Source organism: Lagopus muta, chromosome 1, assembly GCF_023343835.1.
Source record: "Lagopus muta isolate bLagMut1 chromosome 1, bLagMut1 primary, whole genome shotgun sequence".
Taxonomy (NCBI): domain Eukaryota; kingdom Metazoa; phylum Chordata; class Aves; order Galliformes; family Phasianidae; genus Lagopus; species Lagopus muta.
The window spans coordinates 12,891,732-12,912,866 of NC_064433.1; the positions used below are offsets into that span (position 1 = coordinate 12,891,732).

General features: G+C 39.9%; 1 protein-coding gene across 2 annotated transcripts in view; it reads right to left on the reverse strand.

Moving 5' to 3' along the window:
• RELN (reelin) overlaps positions 1-21,135 on the reverse strand; it is a 268,188-nt gene that overhangs the window by 175,604 nt on the left and 71,449 nt on the right. For both annotated transcript variants that reach the window (XM_048942412.1, XM_048942422.1), the window contains exon 3: positions 16,089-16,224. In XM_048942412.1, coding sequence (XP_048798369.1) covers positions 16,089-16,224 — 136 coding nt within the window. The remainder of the gene's footprint in view (positions 1-16,088; positions 16,225-21,135) is intronic.

The window sequence follows — 21,135 nt, forward strand, 5'->3', positions numbered from 1 at the left end:
CTTAAAATAAAGTACTGCCAGCAGCAAAAATTACACCTCCCACACTTCGCCTTAGTAGACCAGCACTCGCCCTGTAGCTGAAGACAGCTATTCTTAGTTTGGTGCTATTTTGGTAATGCTACTGTTGATTAAACTTCACCCATACAGACACTGTGAATGCACACTCCACATGCATGCAGCAAACAGCCAGCTTTCAGCTGCACTCCGTCGTGCGCTGCCCAGAGCTTCTGGAAGTTCTCTTAGCCTTTGGCAAGCGCTTAGCAAGAGAAAGTCTGCAGGAGTGCACAAGCATGAAAAGCATTATTGCACTGCAACTTCTCGTGTTAATTTTGTAATGGGGCTGTTAGAATTTCATTATAAACCACATTTTCAGAAGGGTTCATAAATCAACTGTGAAATGTATTCTTTGCTTGAACTTCTCACACAAAGAATACATTCAAATAGCATTATTGTTTTGCCATTTTAAAACAAACAAGTAAAAAAACAAAAACAAAAACCAAAAAAACACCAAACAGGTTTATTAAAAATCTATATGTAAGTTTTACAAATATAAATGGAAAGTTAAATTTACAGGTATAGCACTGATAAAAGAGTCATGGAAAGCTTTCAGCATTGGCCAGCATTGGGCTTCACTTGCCCCATGATCTTGTTACTATATTGGAAAATCCAATCTTAGAGGGATTCAGTGCTCCTCAACCCATGAGCCACTCTCCGAAGTTCCTGTGCAGCTGAGAGCCACCAGACATGTGCCAAAACTCTTTGAGGGTCTGGGGCATGCACAGACTCCAGGCACAGCTCCCAAAATCACTGTCCAGGGATGATAGCTACTGTATCAAGGCTTTGGCCTCTGTATCTCCCCTTATTCATCAGAGAATTTTCACTGCAAGTCACATAATGCAGCAAAAAAGCCCTGCTGCTAAAAAAAAAAAGAAAAAAAGGACAGAACCCCAGTTGTGAGATCCAGCTGAACTGCCTATGATAACAGGTGAACATTAAGGGCTATGGCCTGCAGATGCAAATAAATCGCACTTACCAACCTAAACCACTGTCACTAAACTATCCTTAAATGACAAACCTAAGTAATCCAAAAGTCATCTTTAACCAATTACAAAATTTCTATCAGTCTCAGAAATATTGGTTTCTGATTATATATATATATGTATTATTATTTTTGTTTTTTAATTCTTTTCTTGGTCCGCTGGGAACAAGAGAAACAAAACTACCAAGACAACAAAGCTATTTGAGAGCTCTGAACATTGCCACAAACAGGAATCCTAGCTACTGGCTAGATCCACGGTGGGTTACAAATAAACTGTGGAAATTTCCTTACAAATGTAAGTAAACATTCCTGACATATCCTAGATAGTAGCAAGAGTGAGATCTTTTCCTTGTTTGTATTTCATTCAGCTAAAACATGCTAACAATTTGTACTCATAGAGTGTCCTCCTGTGATGCTTAGTTTTTGCATCAAACAAAGCATTAAAAGATCAGCCTTTAAAAGCTTAACAGTAAAAACAGACAAGTGCAATCTGTATGCACTGAAACTAATGACTTTTATGACAATCTACTTATCCACAACATCAGTCTGGCAATCTAATGCATAAACTCCTGGAGTCTTAGTGCCCGAAGGTTGTGCCATATGGCACTGCAAATTTAGATTTAAATTTGGTTTCCATAATCCAATAGTCCTCTTTTAAAAGGCACAAATAAATGTACTAATAGATACATGAGGGCTGTATTCATTTTCAGGAAATTAGCATTAATTTGCACTTTTTTAAAGCATGACATATTCTTGGGGACCCTAAGAAATAAAACCCTTTTGTCAGCATGGACAACAGCTCCCAGACAAGAGGCCCTCATGTGGCATTGAAAAGGAGGAGAGGGAACTGGGTCACTTGAAAGCAGAACATACAATTATGTGCTACTCTTAGCGGGCTTAAGCATGTGCAAGTCCTGCACTTCACTGGCTGGAAGTTGCTGAGATCTGTGCAGCATGGTTACATGGGAGGCAGGAGAGTGCCTGTGTGAATTTGTGTGGAGTGAAACCCTCACATGTTCCACATGTGCTGCATATGGTGACATCTGCATGTAGTCATGGCCTTACAGATTTCACAGTCCAGCCCTTCATAACTCCATAACTCCATAACTTCATAACTCCATAACTGAGCTCTGCGGAGAGGGACCTGGGTGTCCTGGTGGACGACAGGTTGGCCATGAGCCAGCAGTGTGCCCTTGTGGCCAAGAGGGCCAATGGCATCCTGGGGTGCCAGCAGGTCGAGGGAGGTGATCCTCCCCCTCTACTCTGCCCTGGTAAGACCTCATCTGTAGTACTGCGTCCAGTTCTGGGCTCCCCAGTACAAAAAAGACAGGGATCTCTTGGAAAGAGTCCAGCGGAGGGCCACAAAGATGGTGAAGGGCCTGGAGCATCTCCCCTATGAGGAAAGGCTGAGTGAACTGGGTCTGTTCAGCCTTGAGAAAAGAAGACTGAGAGGGGACCTGATCCAGGTCTATAAATATCTGAGGTGTGGGAGGCAGAATGGCGAGGCCAGACTGTTTTCAGTGGTGAGTGGAGACAGGACAAGGGGAAACGGCTGGAAACTGCAGCATAGGAAGTTCTGCACAAATGTGCGCAAGAACTTCTTTACAGTGAGGTGACGGAGCACTGGAACAGGCTGCCCAGGGAGGTGGTGGAGTCTCCTTCTCTGGAGATGTTCAAGACCTGCCTGGATGCCTACCTGTGCGACCTGCTGTAGGGAACCTGCTTTGGCAGGGGGGTTGGACTCGATGATCTCTGGAGGTCCCTTCCAACCCCTACAATTCTGTGATTCTGTGATAACTCCTTGAAACTAAAGAGATGGGCAAGAGCAGAAGGTTAAACTCCTCCCTTACTTGGCATGAGGCCTGGAGCATGTCCAGAGAAGGGCATCAAAGCTGTAAAGGGTCTGGAGCACAAGTCTGATGGGGAGGGGCTCAAGGAACCAGGATGGTTCAGTTTAGAGAAAAGAAGGCTCAGGGGAGACCTTATCGCTCTCTGCAACTGCCTGAAAGGAGGCTGTGGCAAGGTGGGGATTAGCATCTTCTTCCAAGTAATGGTGATAGGACAAGAGGTGATGGCCTTAAGTTGTGCCATGGAAGGTTCAGGTTGGATATTAAGAACAATTTCTTCTCAGAAGGAGTGGCGAGGCATTGGAACAGGCTGCCCAGGGAGGTGGTGGAGTCACCATCCTTTGGGATGTTCAAGAAATGTGGAGGTGTGGCACTGAAGGATGTAGGTTAGTGGACATGGTGGTGAAGGGCTGACAGACTTGGTGATCTTAGGGGTCTTTTCCAACCCTAATGATTCTGTGATTCTATGATTAGATGATATTGCGAAGAGCAACTCAGAAGCATAAGATGTCCATCAATTAATTCATTGACTCTGGCTACTGCTTGCTGAGAACGATGGAAAATTTCCATTAACAAGTTAAAGACTCCACAGAGGAAAAAACCTGTTGCTGAAAGACAATGGCAGACACACCACCATTTTTTGAAGCAAAGATGTTTTCATCATGTTAAGTAATAACAGAAGTCCAACCTCTTGGGACCTTTTTTGTAAGGTTATTCCAAAATAGACTTGCTAAAACAAAAAGACAAACATTTGCACATAGATAATTGGAACGATGACCTAATTGTCCATGCTATTTAAAACAGAAATATCTGGCCAACAATATCAGCAACCCACAGAACACTGCCAGCTCTGAGAGCAAAGGAACATGGGCTCCACAGCAGAGCACTTCACCTAAAGGAAAGGTCAGCTATCTCTGGCAAGCAGGAAAATACCCGAACAGATTCATGGCTGCTGGCAAGGAAGATGCTCAAGGCTGAATGTCTGTTCTTACAAAATTTCAGATGATATCCAGTATGAATAGAGTGCTGCAAGGGAATCAGGTGGTATGTAGGACACACAGGTCCAGAAGATAAGCAGAGTCCAGCTCCAGCTGCACCAGAGTCCCTCACTTGAAAGTTTCCTAGGCATAGAGACTGAGGCACATGGAGTTTCCATAGCCCAACCAAGGCAGACAGTCCCTCCAAAAATTAGGAACACGGGTACCTGACCAGTCATACTCCTGTGCCCCTACCTCTCACCAATGACCCTGTGTCCAGCTTCCAGCACTGGGTCCACAATCAGTTCAGTAAACTATGGCTGTTAGTGATCCTTTTCTCCACCTTCTCAGTAACAGACCAAAAGGCAAAGCGAGGAGCCTGAAAGTAGTTGGTATTGATTAAGTTCCCACCTGGGTCCAAGGATCTCCAAGGAATTTTCCCACACTGCCCCTCACCCAGGCACCAGGCAACTTCCCACAGCCAGAGGAAGGAGTCAGGAAAAAAATCTGCAATGCAAAACCTAACTGACAGATTAGATATCTGAGTTTCAGCTCTTAATTCCCCCATGAAGCTGGAGTCTGCATGGATGCTCCCAGCCCACAGACTGCAGGATGTCATACCACATCACGTGCAGCAGAGAGCTGTGCTCTAGTTTCTCGCAGCCCAGGATGGCTCCACCAAAAGCCAGCCTTGAGTAGTTCAGCTTTCTCCACCTTCGTCATTTGGGATAATGAGGGCACCCACAGTCCAGACAGAGTAGGTGTTATCACTTCTAAAGCCTAATTCAGTTCTGTAAATCCAGGTCGGGTGTCTCCAGTCATAGAATCACAGAATTACTTGAATTGCAAGGGACCTTAAAGATCTTGTAGTTCCAACCTCGCTGCCTGGGCAGGGTTGCCAAGACATACTCAGCAACACATCGTGCTGTGATCAGGTTTACAAGCTTAGGCTACATGGCTGCAGCAGCATAACCTGGGACAGGTACTGCCTGGACATCCTAAATGGTGTTGGAAACCATAAGGAAAAGAGAACAAGCTTGGCTCTCCAAGGAGCCCCTCCTGGGTCTGGGTATGCATGATAAGCTGCATTCTTACATCCTTTCCATACTTGATTTTGATTCAGTAAACAAAGTTGCTGTAAAATTAGCAAGTGGAAAAGCCCTAATATCAGTTAGTGCTATTTACAGAGGATAAGCGTTGCTTTCACTCCACTGTTTTGAGGGAGTTAACCTTTCTAATATTTACACATATTGAAGAGACAGTGCTTCCAAATGCTATCATTTCATATGGCCATCTGATTAAGATGCAGGTTGAGATTTTTTTTTTTATTATGTTTTTTAACTTCGGGATTTTCTGAAAATGTCATTTTTCCTTTTAATTTTGGCAATCATACAAATTTTAGGGAAGTTTCCCAGTACTTCACATGCTGTCACAGCATCTTCAAGCTGCCTTTAGAGCTCTTCCATCATATTTTGTGTAAAGAAAAAAACTTTTAGCTCATCATTACAGCAGCTGCTAATGAAGATTTCTAGGCTTTTCTTTTTTTTAATTGATAAAGAGAGAATGACAAACATTTTAAATAGCCATTAAACAGTACTAAATCAATGGTATTTTACACAGTTTCTATAGAAGCATACAGCACATCCACTTTAATATCAAGTGAGTTAATTGTGATCAATGACACTACAGTGAAAAGCAAATGAATTCTTAATGACAAGAAACATTACATGCTACAAAAATAGGAGCTAACAAGAAACCTAATTGCTGGATTTTTCATCTTACATCATTAGTAACTTCCACTATGTTGAAAAAATTAAAAGGAAAACAAGTATTTCAAAGACTTATGGATCAATCAATTTACAGCATATAATACGATTATGAAAGAAGGAAAACTTTCTTTAATATCTATTTTTCTCCATGTTATTGGAAATTCATTTTAACAGGTGTTGGATTAATTTGGAAGTTACCATTACAGAATTCAGGGTTACTTTTTTTAAACCACTGAATACAAGACTGGAGACTTAATGGCTGTCCTTGTCTCACTTTTACAACCTCTTTTGTTTGATTTGCAGATTTTAATGTGCATCATAACACCTCTCATCCAGCAGTAAGAAATTCTCTGGGGAACACTTGCAGAAAATAGGACATTGAGTCCATAATTAAAGTAATCTCTTCCCGGGCAGATGCTTCAGTTGGCTCTGTTATCACATATTACAAAAGGCATCTTGAGGCCTATAAAATGTGCAGCAAATGGCTTTGGAGATGAGAAACAGCAATTTTTCATCTAATTTTGATCCATAGACATGTAAGTACTGTATTGCCACTTTTTGGTACGGAGCCAAATAACTATTGTGGTTGTTGAAATAAGCTTGGCAGTAACCAAAATTAAAGAGTACTCCAGCTTTTATCCTCTGTCAGGAAAGCCTTTTTCTAACCATCTTTGCACTTAGCAAATAAGCATGCCATCTCAAATATGCGCGTTAATGCCTACATCTGGATTTAGAGAAAGGCTTTATGCAGCTTAACGCACATACACGTTCTCCCCATATATGCTTGTTGAAATCATCAGTCAAATTACGGCCCTAACATCTTCCCTGCCTTGCAAAGCAGTCTGTGATACTGATTGAAAGTGTTTCTACTGTTTATCTTTTGTATTTTAAGGCATTTAGAACATGCTTTTTGAATGTGTAAGTAGGTTCTGCAAAGTAATTTGTTCATATCAGTTATAATCCTTTGCACAAACACTAACGCTGATAGGAGCTGGGTGAGCTTTTAGAGGCATGCTTTTGGTCTGCAACTGATGTGTTGCATGTGGGCAAGATTTGAGACTAGTGAAGTACTGGAAAAAAAAGAAAACAATTGGTTTTCTTCCATTTCTTTCTTTGAACTTGCTATTTTAAACTCTTCCCTACTTTGGTGGGAAATCAGAGGCTGCTGCAGAGTGCCTATTGCTTAAGGATTCAAAAATGCATTATTTCACAGGAAACGACACAAGGAAACATGTACTACAACTTAAACCAAACAGCTTATGTTGAGCTAAGAGACATATTTAGAGGAGTTCAACGCAACGTGCTAGATTTGTTGCATTTCTATCAGAAATGAAAGACCCAAGACACTTGAGAGGATAAAGGAAAGCAACGGCTAGTTAGGAAAGCACAAACCTGCGGTGGTGTCATGTTTGTAAAATACTTGCTATAAGAAAAGTCATTAACAGCAACAACGGACAGCAAACAGCATGCAAAATACTTCAATTGTTTCCTTTTAGAATGAAATGCATTATTATTTCAACTGGTGCAGCTTCTCCAAGCCTTCTCCTAGGTGACTGCTCTTCACTATTGCAAGCAAATGGAACACAATTAATGGAACAGCTACAATAATGACATCCACCACTCCACCAGCAGTTTGTCACTTTTGAAAGTGGGTGCCACTCTGTTTTTGAGACTTCTGCTCCTGTGATTGAGCTGCTGAGGAAAAGTTACTGCTGCAGTGCTGTCCCTACCCCAACTGTGAAAGCTCACAATTCTGCAGCTCTATCCTGAGGACATTTTTATAATACAGATGTTGATGTTACAGAATAATTATATTTTATTACTTATTCTGTGATACTATTTGTTATCTAACCATTAGTAACAGATTTGGGAAATATATGCGCTATTGTTGAGTACAGCTTAAAGAAATAATTATGAAGGATTGTCAAGACAAATATGATAGAGTGCACTCTGTCACTTAGTTTGAGCTCATGGTCACTCTAAATACTGAAACCCAATTTCTCCTATGGTATGAGTAGCAGAATTTGGTTTAATGTTTTTGATATCTTCAAGAATTATTTCTTTTTTGTTTTTAGACTCCTGCTACCTTTAGGTGTGAGAATAACATCTTAGTATAGAAAAAGAGAGAAACAAATTTTTCTTGTCATATTGTATTATAGTTACCTGCCCCCTAAGTTTTCTCATTCCATATATATATACACATGAAGTCTTACTGGATATTACTGCACCACAAAATACTGCTTTGCAGATTTCCCTATTAGAGTTCATCCAGACAAACAAGGAGAGAAAAGTAAGTCAAGCTTGCGTGAGCTAGGAATAAGAACTGCACATCCTTATATGTCTCTGCTGCTTGAAAATAGGCTTCTGCATATACAAATAATTTGAAGACATGAAAAAAAAATGCAAAAAGTTCTGTCTGTGCCTTTGATGACAGCATGGAAATGCCTGATTGCTCTGCTGGATCAAGGCCAGAGCTCAGCATCTTGCAGTACTGAGCTCTTCACTAAGTTATTTAGTAACAGCCCCTTGCAAGAAGTTCTTTCCAAAGAATTACACAGACAATACACTTATCTCAAACTCATTCATGCACTAGACATTTGTTGCGCTGTCCACTCAAGAGACAGCATTGAAATGATCAGACTCTCTCAGTCAACCAGGGGGACATTCCACAGCCACAAAGGCTGCCATGCACATACAGTGTTCGGTTGTAAGAACTCGCCTACAGTACTGAAATTTAGCTTCCCAAAACATCTCATACAATTGTTCTTTGCCCTTGCCTGCAGCAGGGCTTTTATACACTGTATATCGATCCTTACAGAATGGTTCTGTGTGTGTTAATAGCTCACTCTTCACATAACCAACATTTCCAGAAGAATTCACAAAAACTATTTCATGCTGATTTCATTAAACATACTTCTTCTGAGATCTCATTTTAAAAGGCTTGTTATCAATCAATTATTGGCTGTCAGAAGATGTTTCACTCAATTCATGTTACAGAGGAAAACCTACTAGTAGAAGCAAACTGTTGGAGTGTGTGTAATATATTTTATATTCTAGTCATGTTTTCAAAATTAAAGCATCTTGGGAAGAAGGGAAGAAAAAGCACCTCTTTGAATGAAACAAAGATTTATGCTCTCGAGCTAAAATATACTCTGAAAAATAACCCTGAAGTTAAATTTCAGAGAGAACAAAACAAAATCCAAGAGAGAATTCTAAACACAATTACTGATGACTGTATTGTAGATTGCAAATTGATGGTCTCGTGCAGAAAATAATGGGTACATTGCACAGAAAGGGAAGAAAGTAAAATCTAATCTCTGCTTCTAGAATTGCCAAATGAACATTTGTAAGAAGGGAAATAATTCTTATTGTGATTGTTTTATTATTTAGGTAATACCAGCAGAAATGAATTTCATTTTCTTTCATGAAGAAAGTGCCAGAGTCCTATGGAACAATGCCAGATTCTCAACAGAGTAGCCAGTGGCCATACTGAGTTGCTTTCTGCTATTATACACTACAAGTATGTGATATATTAAATTTGTATCAAACAAATAAAAAACCCAATCCTAATATAATACCATCTTGCAGTTTCTATTCTGACACTACCCAGTGTTGAAAGTTGCATTTTATGTTTTTTCTCTTTTGAATTGAGCCCAACTAATTTATCAATGGAATTGTCATGTGCTTTTCTTTTTAACATGCGTTCATTTATTCCTGGCTTTGTTGATTCTGCTTTTCTTGTACCTATGCAGCATGAGGAGCCTGAAATAGCAAATGGCCAGTTCTCTACAAGATGGGAGAAAATGTTAAGCACTGGATATTTCTCTTCTTCTAGTGGGCAGTTAGTAGGATTGTCACTCTCCTAAGATGATATCAGACAGTAAGAAAAAATGCAAGATCTGAAGTTTACAGAGCTGCCCGTTCTAGTTACATAAGTTAGCAGTTTCCCACTATTGAGCAACCAACTCACTGGAAATTCCTGACGTGAACTAAGATACTGAGTATTGACAGTGAAGGGAATGAAGGACTAATTTCTCTTCATGTGGTATTTGGCACTTATGTTTAGTCAGCTGAGTTTGTCTGTGTAGGATACAGATCCAGACTAAAACCTTTAGGTGTCTGTAGAAAGGTCTACATGGAAACTAGGTAGTTAATGATCCACTGCAGTTAGCGAAGACCTAGGGTTTGATTCTGCTTCCTGAGCACGTCTGGAATAACTTGGGATGTCAAAGGAAACTACTGGAGCTAGGGAGACCTGCTAGACCTGCAGGTAACTCCCTCTAAATGTAATTAAAGCTGGATGTCAGGTCTTACCTGCCTGCAGTTCTGTAACTGGATTGCACCTCAACTAACTGTTGAAGGAACTAGAGATACTTTGTTCACTCATAAATACCTATTGAGAGATATCTGTACATCTGTCCAAAGCTGAAACTGAAAAAGCCTTTAAGGAGTTGAAATTGGTGCAATCAGCTTGCATTGTTCATCATTATTTTCTTCCTTCGCTTTGAACTCTTTTGAACATTCCCTCATCACAGTACACTTTGTGCTAGAGCATAAGCATGTTTCTGAAAATACACAGAATTCCTCATTGGTCTTCTCTGTTTGCATTGCCACTGCATAAAAAAAGACAAAAGCGAGACAAAATAGACAAGGAAACTGTAATTCTCCACAATCAGCTGAGTCTATGTTGCTTGGGGTCATACTCAGAAGAGTCACAGTGATTCCATGCATAGTGTTTGATTTCACTGGGAAATTAACAAACATAGAGGATGAAGGAGGTAATCTGGGCACCACATCAAAATAGGACACAAGCAGAGCCAAGATCTGAATGAAACACTGGCTTGTGATTTTCAGAATGTTACACATAATGCTGATTGACATTGCAACAATGCCTCTACCCAGGGAAGTGAAAAACATAGCGAAGAAGCAATTTTTCTTCATAGTTCCTCTAAACCAGCACATCAGAAGGAACAATTAATAAGGATTTTTTTTGTCCGTAGAGCATAAATTATAAGCAATATGGATATGTGTCAAATCTACCTTGACTGCAAACAAGGACTGTTACTTTTTGCTCATACAATCCTTGTCTCAGACAGGGCTACTGATATACCAACAGCAAAAAGACTGATAATAAATATCCTGCTTCACTACTGTCATGCAATAAGCTCTAGGAAGAGACTGACACAGGGAGCTGGTGCTTCACAGAACCCAGAGCCAAGGCCACCTATATGTTATGGTGTCCATGTGCTTTATGAGACGTTCTTTAACTGACTGCAAATGTTACAAATCATAGCAACAAATAGAATGCTATGAAAAATTCTGATTCTTCCTAAGAATGCGAGGAGCAAAATCTACATGATCATGTATTCAAGAGTTGAGTGACAACATAAATACAAGGGATCTTCATTCTGATATTTGCTATTTTCTGTTCACAATTTTAATACCTATCTGTACTACCACTGAGCACTGAGTAAACAATTATATACTTATTTTCAAGTTAATCCTCTGCATTTCTTTCATTTGAGGTTGGGTTTTAGATTGTGGGTTGTTTTTTTTTTTTGTTGTTGTTTTATTTTTTAAAACAAGTGAGAGAAAACAGTAAGCACTGCCTTAAATGACTGCTTAGCAAAGTGGTTTACCAGGAGAATTTGGCTTCTTCAAACAATATATCCCCTTCCCCCCCTAGCAAGAGGAATACTACAGAAGACCATGTAATCTTGAATGTTTATTCAATATTTCCATCATTCTTATCATGGGTTTTCTGTAAATGCTTTAAATAGGTAACCAAGCCTCTCAATCACAGCCTTTATGTTCTGCAGTGTTTGTGCAGCGTGATATTTCAAGTTCATGCACTGGCACAGTTGTCGGCTCCTAGAAACCGGCTTAAACATATGGGCATGAAAAGACTGGTTTGGGAACAGGGTACTTAAAGTTTCCCAGAAAGGAGCTGTAATCATCAGGTGATTGTGGGAAAAGATGTACTCAAACAGAAAAACACATCTCCTTCCTTGAATGTTTCTTCCAAGTTTCTTTCAATAGCTCAGCTGTGGGCTGCAGCACCGAGGCCCAGACTGTGCCCAGGAGCTGTGCTGGGAACCAGTGCTCCTGCTCCAGAAGTGATATGCTAGTGCCATGCCTCAGTTCTCCTACCCCTGTCTGGTGGACAGGTGGACACTGCCACTGTGCTGATTAGGTGTCATTACACAAATTAGTTCAGTTTAGCTCTGCCAGACAGCTTTACAATTATGTTTTAAATATCAAAATATCAAAAAAGCTACACTGTGCAGAATTTAAATCCTGCAAATTGATAATTATATTTCAGAAGCTTTCTACTACTAACAGAGGTTGCAGTGAATACACGTATAGACAATTGGAATTATAGGATACCTGTTTGATGACTAGCAAAAAAAGCTATACAAAAAATACTTATTTTCCAAAGTAATTTCTACAGCAACCTATTGTATTTAATACAGTAGCTGGAACTTCTGCTGTAAGCCATGCTGATGCTCAAAACACAGAATGCTTTTGAAATTTGGGTCAGCTTCATTACTTCCACAAACTAGGAGGTTAAGCCATCTATAAACATATGGGCTTAACAACCTCAGATGCAGCACTGCGTATCACCCTGTTATTATCATCCCCACAGCAGGCTGGGGTTTAACTGGGTAAGGGTGAGCTTAGAGCAGAAATTGCAAACAGTGAGACCTAGCTGAAGGCTCATGAAGATAACATTCTACAGATTTCCAACAAACAGAAAAATAACCTGTTAGCACAAAGGAGGGCCTGCTTTTTTGGTGGTAAGCAGTTCTTTTAGACCATGGCAATCTGCTTAGGAGTTCTTGGTGCTGGACACTGTTTGAAGGAATCCTAAGGTACTGCTAAGAAAGCTATTCTGTAACAAATGCCGCATATTAACTTTTATTTCCTCAGTTCATCTTGAAGCATCTATGGAGAAGAATTATACAAAGACAAACCAGAGGAACAGTCATTGCTTTTTGTTTTTCTCTTTAGTAGGTTATCTTATAGAAGAGTTATTAGCCACAAAGAGGTATTTGGACAAAAAAAAAACCCCAAAAAACAAGAAAAACCAGCAGTTTGAACATAGAATCATAGAATGGTTTAGGTTGGAAGGGACCTTAAAGCCCACCAGCCCCAACCCAGCGCTGTGCACTGACTGCCTCTCACCAGCTCAGGCTGCCCAGGGCCCCATCCAACCCAGCCTTGGACACCTCCAGGGATGGGGCACCCACAGCTTCCCTGGGCAGCTGTGCCAGGGCCTCACTGCCCTCTGAGTAAAGAATTTCCTCCTAACATCTAACCTAAATCCCTTCTCTTTTAGTTTAAAATTGTTTCTTCTTGTCCAATCACTATCTGTCCGTGTAAAAAAAAATAAAAATCAATCTCTCTCATGTTTATAAGCTTCCTCTAAATAATGGAAGCCCGCAATGAGGTCTCCCAAGAGCCTTCTCTTCTCCAGGCTGAACAAACCCAGCTCCCTCAGTCACTCTTCACTGACTGTCTCCCCTTTGACTAAGAAGCATAGATACAGTAGATGAGAATTTTCCCAGTGATGTCTATAGGGTTTTGACATCCCTGTAGGGATTAAGTTTTTCTTTCATATTGGTAGTAAAGTGTAAATCTTCAGTTTCTGTAAGTTGCTTGAGATTATTAGAAATTTAAGCAATATGATCTATTAAACCTACTTTATCAACTAAATGTTTTCTTCCTGTTTCTATTCCCAGGCCTTTTCATTTAGGCACATAAGCAATAAATATGCTTCCCACAGAACGTTACAAAAAATAAGATAGAAATAATAACCAAGACTGAATAAGCAAGAAATTACACTTCAATATATTATTCAGAAAAGAAAGATAGCAAAATATTCCAGCTCTACACTTTCCTCACCCCAAACCAAGCCCTGATGTGTAGGATACCCATCTACATTGGAGAAGAGAGGCTAGAACGCTCTCACTGACATTAAATTATATATGAACGACTCTAACTTGAGCCCTGAGTATTTTAGCTTTCCCACCCACGTGCCCCTGGCCCTCCAGAAGTAAGTCAATAGCACATCCATAACAGCTGGTTGTGCAGTGGCCCGGGGAGATTTGCCTTGTGACCTTTGTCCAGCTCCTCCTGGGAAGTATCTAGGGAGAGGTGTCAGCATGGCAAAGCTTGCATTGCCAGAGCTGGCACTAATTAATGACCTTATTATCCATCCTGAGAGAGAGGTCAAAGACTAATGAGCTGATCTAAATGACAGATACATTTGCAGCAGCATAGGAGGCTCTTAGCTCTGCCACTGTTGTCAGAGTTCATAAATTATCACCCAGGTACCTTTGTGAATACCTTTATGTTACATTTAAACTAGAGAAGCAGTTAGTGTCAAGTGTTAAAAAAGTCTTTTTAAGTTAATCTTCTGTGGAGGAGTGAGTGGAGGTGAACAAGGAAAAGGCAGTTCTCTGAAGTCAAAGAGCCATGCAAGGCAGGCAGCACAGCACAAAGCAATAGCTTTGTTTTCTGCAGCCAGGGATTTAATAGGCATGGGAAACAACACTATCAACCCTTACATGAGGTCTGTAAAGAGTGGATCCTGGCTCCACCCCTTCTGGTCACTCAGTGCATTGCATATACCTGAGCTCCCCTGGGCTGGCCCTGCCTTCCCACCAGGTACTCAATCACTGGTTCAGGCTGTGACTTTGCATTTCTACAACAGGTCACAGGAAGATAAATGACTGTTTATAAATTGACCTTAAAACTTGCAATAGAAGGCCACATCTCTTAAAAAAATGCATTCACATGTAATCTGGGACCAACAATTGTTTCTTGAATACACAAAGCAAAACAACAAAGAAAGGGAGTGAGCAAGCATATGAAGAAAAGATGCGTCGCTCATCGCACTTTTCTCACATACCTACAAGAACAAAATCTAGTTGCTACAACTTGATCAACAAAGTTAATCATCTGTTGAAACAGGAATTACAAGGATGCATAAAGTTCAATGCATCCATAAGTTTCCACCTTAAAAAGACAGCTGACAGATTTCCTCAGGGCACATACAACTATTCTGTGAGGCTAACTTTTCTGACACAGACTTCACACAAAACAGCAGCAGTATTTCCTCCAAACTTTCCATAGATTTGACGTGTCAAATAACGAATGGGAATCTTACATAATCTAAACAGCTTATCTGGTACATTGTAAAAATTAATGGGAAACAAATGCACTCTCAAAAGTTTGTCATTCATTACAACTATTTGTTTCCCAATTTACCATTAGACATTTAGAAGAAAAAGAGAGCTAAAGATAAAAATGTCTTGGCATTGTCATTGCAGCTAATAACATACTGTAACAAAACAAGCAAAAAATTGCACTGTGGATAAAAGGGGAATATCAAAGACATAGATCAGTCAATCAACAGGTCCTGTGATCACTATCAGCAATTCCTCTCCTCAAAGAAGGAAGGAACTCACTTTCTATGTTTTCCCATACATTAAACATTGAAACAACTTGTTTACACTGGGACATTTACCTGCAGCTTCCCAGACAGAAAGGAAAGAACACACTGAGAGCAAGATTTGTTGGGACAATCATGGCAATCACCAAAATGGACAGAAGGTCTCACACTGAAATTTTGTGACCATTGACTATCCAGAGAGCACCCTGGCTTTTTGTCTGTGAATGGATCAGGCTTGAAGTATTTTCTGCTTTCAATTATATTCTAGGTATATATTTTTACCTCATATCTCCCAAAATTCTGGGAGAAGTAATTAGAAAATAAGGTAAAATATGCTAATATATATATTGTAATGATGTTAAGCTGTGTATTTTGTGTGCACTTGATAAAGTACTAAATCATTGTATGTTGACTTGGATCTTTACAAAAATTACAAAAAAATTGCTGAGAGTAATCTTTTTTTTCTGAGGTTGTAATCTAGCAGAACTAAGCAGAAGTTAAAATGTTTTTCAGCAGGAACTGTTCATATTTGATTATGAATATTCTTGACTGCTTGTGCTTTATGTTGAGGCGTACAATCTAAACAACATCACGAGAACCTTGCAAGGTTCTAACTCTCATTAAATGCAATAAGTAAAAAAAGGTCAATGAAAATGTGATGTATTCTGAAAAGTTTATTGATATGACTAATAACTAAGTGGAATCATTTTCTATTGAAATGCTAGTCTTGATGCACTTACGCCTTGTATTTTTGATGGCATGCTACATTACAGAGCACTTTCTCCTTCTCATATGTTTCAAAATATGATGTCCTAGTACACACAGAAACTCATCAATCAGGAAGAACCCAGTAGTTTTACTTCCAAATAAAATCTCTTCTTTGCACAATCATGGTGCAAATGTAAGTTCCTAGTGCAAATGGGTTAAGATCATTTCACTGTCTCCAAAATGGTTATCTTCTCTGGCTATAGGAACCATACATGATCTGTACATACGTACATGAAGTTCACGCAGCCCGTGCCGGCAGGTGGAGCAATCCAAACAAAACTGAGATTGGTGGTTGGGAGATGGCTCACGTGTGATGCGACCACACTGCACATGAACTGATTTCCGAACTGGTGGTCAGACATAATTCCTACAAGAAAGACACAGGGGAGATAAACAGTAACACATGTTAATGGCCCTTTGCATGGTGCTAACAGATAGAGTAATACATCTACCATGTGTTTCATCATGGCAATATGCAATGTGAAAAGCCAAGAGTATGCCACAGACTAATTAGTATTAATGCCAATGAAAACATTGGAGCTGGCCTTTGCTTGAGCCAAGGCTGACTTTGGCTGCATGTACTTGCTATCATTATTCTTCATGAGACCAATACCAGAGGAATTATTTGCATTTTTAAAGGAGGGAGTTGGACTGCAGCTGCTGCAAATCAGTGTTACTCTATTAACTGATTTACATACATTATCGATCTAAAAGAAAATAAAATCTGAAGGAGAAATCTCATGTTTTAATTAGCAAAATGAAGCTGATAGAAAAAGGTGTTATCTTTTAGTAGAAAGGCACATCTACTTGGAAAAAAGCAGATGAGCTGTTGTTTCATTAACTCTTCTGATCTGAAATAAAAGCAGCAGCCTTCAACAGCTTCACCAGTATACACTCCTTTGAATTTTTTCTTGAATTGGCCTTTAATGTATGGATGAATGTAAATGTCTTCTGTTAATCTCTGGAATTCACTCCAGTACATCATTAGATAAAAGAACTGTATTTTTTTAACAAAACTAACAAAAAAACAAACACCCCCCTCACCAAAAGCACAACAATAATGACAACGGTTTTCTTCCCCCTCAGACCCCCTCTGTAGTTTCCTACAGATCAGTACAAACACGGTGGTTTGTTTAACACCCCCAGGCAATCTTACTTGAATGGATTACTACACCTTTAATCCCAGCACATTAAACAACAAGTATTGAAACTATTCTTTTGAATGTACTTATTAGAAGAAAATGCCTTCTTCCCAGTGACTTCAAATATTGATCCTTCAGTTCAAGGAATAGCTACATGGGCTAAAACATTGCTAGTAGGATCAGAGGAAGAGCAAATGGTAGCAGGTACCCACATGCTCCAAAAGGTGACCGTTAGCTGTTATGTTGCATGGAAGTTTATGGTGGTTGGATATGAAGAACAGTTTCTTCTCAGCAAGAGTGATGAAGCACTGGCACAGGCTGCCCAGAGAGGTGGTGAAGTCACCGTCCCTGAAGAAAAGGGTGGATATTGCACCAAGTGACATGCTCTAGAGCAGTCACAGGCATGGGCTGTTGGCTGGACTAGATAATCCTAGTGATCTTTCCAACCTTAATGATTCTGTGATTCCATGATTCTGTGATTTCTTACAGTTCCTTGCTGTAGTTATAAATAAACCTTATCTTTGCCTCTCAGAGTCCCCAACAACACTTTTTATGGCTGTTCTGAAATGCAAACCCAGCAGATCCTCTTAAACCCTTCCTTTTAAACCCTTCCACAGTGAAGGAGTTTGCCCACAGAAGCCCTTCACTGCAGGCAGAGGAATCTGCATGCACCACTCCTCCTGTGCCTCCCCAGAGGCTGCCAAAAGGAAATTGCTGAGTGTTTTACAAATCAAAAGCAACATCTGAAATCCCACTCGGGCTTGTGAGAGCCACAGCTCAGGTTATATGCATTGTGAATCTTAGGGGCTATTAAATTCTAAACCTGCTTCAGTTTTGGGGCAGAAATGAAACCACAGCAACAGTGTTCCATGGGACAGTAATGTGTTCCAGGAAAGACAGGAGTGGGTGATGGCAGTGATGGCTGTATCTTTTACAAATGACCGCAGCCCTCACATGCAGGCTTTTTCAATTAGTTCCCCACTGATGCATACAGAAGGTATTCTGCCATTCAGGCTTTTACACAGCTCAGCTCAAATCCCCTACAAATGGAATCATAGAATCATGGAGTCATGGAATGATTTGGGTTGGAAGATACTTCAAGATTTCAAGTTCCAAGTACCTGTCATGGGCGGGGATAGATCTCATTAATTGGGATGGCCACAGAGAAGGCTCAGGATTCTCTGGGTGGAAGCCTCACATCTGGAGAGCAGCGGAAGGGAAGCCCAGGAAGATGGATTTTTACAGCCTCATCCTAGTTTATTGCAAGATAGCAGGTGCATATGGACTTTGGCCATCTCTTGTCAGCCTACACTGACATTTTAAGTTTTTATTTGCCTTCCTTGACCAATTGGGGTGGTGGCATCGTCAAAGAAACCAGCTTGTCTTGTGCCCAGAAGTTTATCCAAAAAAGACATACAGAGACAGATGTGTCCAAAAATATGCCCAGGAATATATATTCACCCTTGAAGAGTGTGTGGTATTTAGGCAACTGTTTTGGTTTGCTGAGAGTGAAAGATGAAATCTCTATTTCTTTCCCAAAGCTGTGGGTCTTGGGCTTCTCTCTGAAGTTTTGGCAATATCCAGTGACTTCAGAGTGTGGGACTGGTCTCCATAACCTATATAGAGCACCAGCTCACACACAGCAGCATCCCTGGCTCCTTAAGGGGAAACAGAGCCAGCTAAAGGCTTTAGCAGGTTATTTAAATAACATATTTTGAGGGGAGAAACAGGAACAGCACTTCAGTCTGAAGAAATCTCCCTTTCTCCAGAGCCAGCCAAATACGGGAGAAGACAAAGACTGCCCTACCCACATCCTGCAGCCAGGGACAGGCACACCAGCTTGGGAAATGTGACTGTTTTCCTTGGCAGCAACTTGTGAGTTAATGAATTCCCTAGGTTTCAAGGCAGTAGACTGCAAAAATGTGTCTAATACATCAAACACGTACAACATCTGTGGAGAATTTCTTTTCCCTTTGATTTACAGTTTATAAAAAGAACAACTTTGCAGTGACTAGAATAAATTCTAAACAATGAAAAGAAACCCATTCAGAATTTTTGAAGACAAAAATGTCAATGAATTGCAAAGAGAATACTCAAAATTCTGTGTTATAATTGCATCACTGTTTTGGCATTATATTTTATGAATAATTTATCACGATAATTTTTACAGTAAAGAATACCACTGTTTATCTGTTGGATCTCTACTGGGTATGTCAAGTCCACTTTGGAGTTCAACATTTTTAGAATATTTCATGAAAATGAAGTACTGATACTTTGCAGAAAGACACAGAGATGCTTAAAAAACCTAAATTTAACTGACTGAGACTTAAAACCAAAATATTCACGCTGAAAGGGGAACATGAAAACAACAAAACATGAAAATGTGAAAGATGGAGAAATGCAATTAATACCAAGAACCTATTTAAAAAGGAAAAAGAAAAAAAAAAGATAAACCGTTGTTTCCTCCTCTTGCTACCGACTTTCTTGTAGCACTCTGCTATGGAAAACAGCACTTCCCTTCTCCATTCTCCCCCCAACCAGGCAAGCTGCCTCCTATGCTGAATGCTAGAGCATAAACATATGTAAGGAGAGATGTGAAACAAGCTTCTTCCGTAAAAAACAAACTGAGAAAAGACAGCCCTGATTCTATAGCAGCTCTCAGAACAGGTATGTGTCCTTCATGTACCTCAGAGCATGCCTTATGTTAAGGTATTTGGCTCAGATGCACATTGTCCTATGGACCATGTCCTGTTAGCCAGTGCTGCCATATCCATTCAAGTTTGGTGTTTAAACAAGTAAGAATCTTAAGGTAGCATTTTAAGATCTATCTGTATAAAACACTCTGAAAGCCTTTTGTAAATAACCAAATGTTGCCAGCTCACTTAATCCCAAAATGCTCAAAAGCTAGTTATGATCACATATCCACAGGTCTGAAATGTGCTACGTGCAAAGACACCAGTAACATCTCTTGGACTGCCTTTTCCCTTGTTTTTTCTGGTATACATTCATTATACTGAGGTGTTCCAGACACCTGCACTTTTCAGCTACTGCATCCCCTAAAATTTCTGAGCCTTTAGGAGTCCCAGTAAATTCATTCCAGTTCCAGACGTATTTTGTACTTGTGAACAACACTGCTGGGAGAGGAACCAGACATGCTCAAGCCCTCAAGATTTAACTCAGCAGCTGTTTTTCTTGCGTAAATTTTCAAAAATGTGCTTAGCCCTATTCAACCCACTCTTTAGAGTCACTGAATGAAAAAGCCTCTATGTGAAGAGGTAGATTTCAAGAGGGAGATCAAACACAAGAAATCCAGACATGGAGAAAACTTTCTGAATGGAGAATATAAAGTAAAGTCAAATGACAAGTCCATTGCTTCAATCTTTGCATGTGAAAAATTATTCTACTGGTAATCAGAGTCATTAGTAGGGTGTTAGTGCTAATGCAGGAAAGTATTATGTATTATGCTTCTTAAATAAGGTCGTATGCAGGAAGGTGAACAAGACATGAAGACGCTGTTTTACTGGCCAATAGACATCCAAGCGCAAGGGCAGCTCTTCAGTTCTTGACAACATTAACCTGGGTGTGAGCCTTCTCCGAAAGAGGAGGGAAAGAGATAGGAACTGTTCTCTCAGTTGGACCTCTGGAAGCCAAAAGATAATCTTTTGTTCTGTCAGGGCTTGGGAAGCATCCAGCGGTGCAGACAAATGCAGTAAAATTAACATTCTTTTCTGCTTCCTAAATCTGAGAAATGTGGATCTGTAATAATTCTGATTTACATGATGTAACTACATGAGGTTTCTTATTTAGAAAGCAGTTTCCTAAACCAATAATTTACACAAGTATCTCATCTGCATGTCAAAGTCCTCAGCTTAACATCCATGGTAAGTCTCAATAGGATTTCCTGCACTGAACCAGATGGTAGGTAGCCAGCCATTTCTTATTTGCCATATGAATTGAGGATGATAGTAGGAAAGAAGATTAATATTAAATACAGGTGTAAGATGAATGACTACAATTTGATTTTGCTGCCTCTAAATTGATTATCTGCTATGTATTTCCACTTTCAAAGTAATGCATAAGGGTGACAGTAAAATGCCAAACATAAAATATTGATGAAATACGAAGAAAATAAAGCT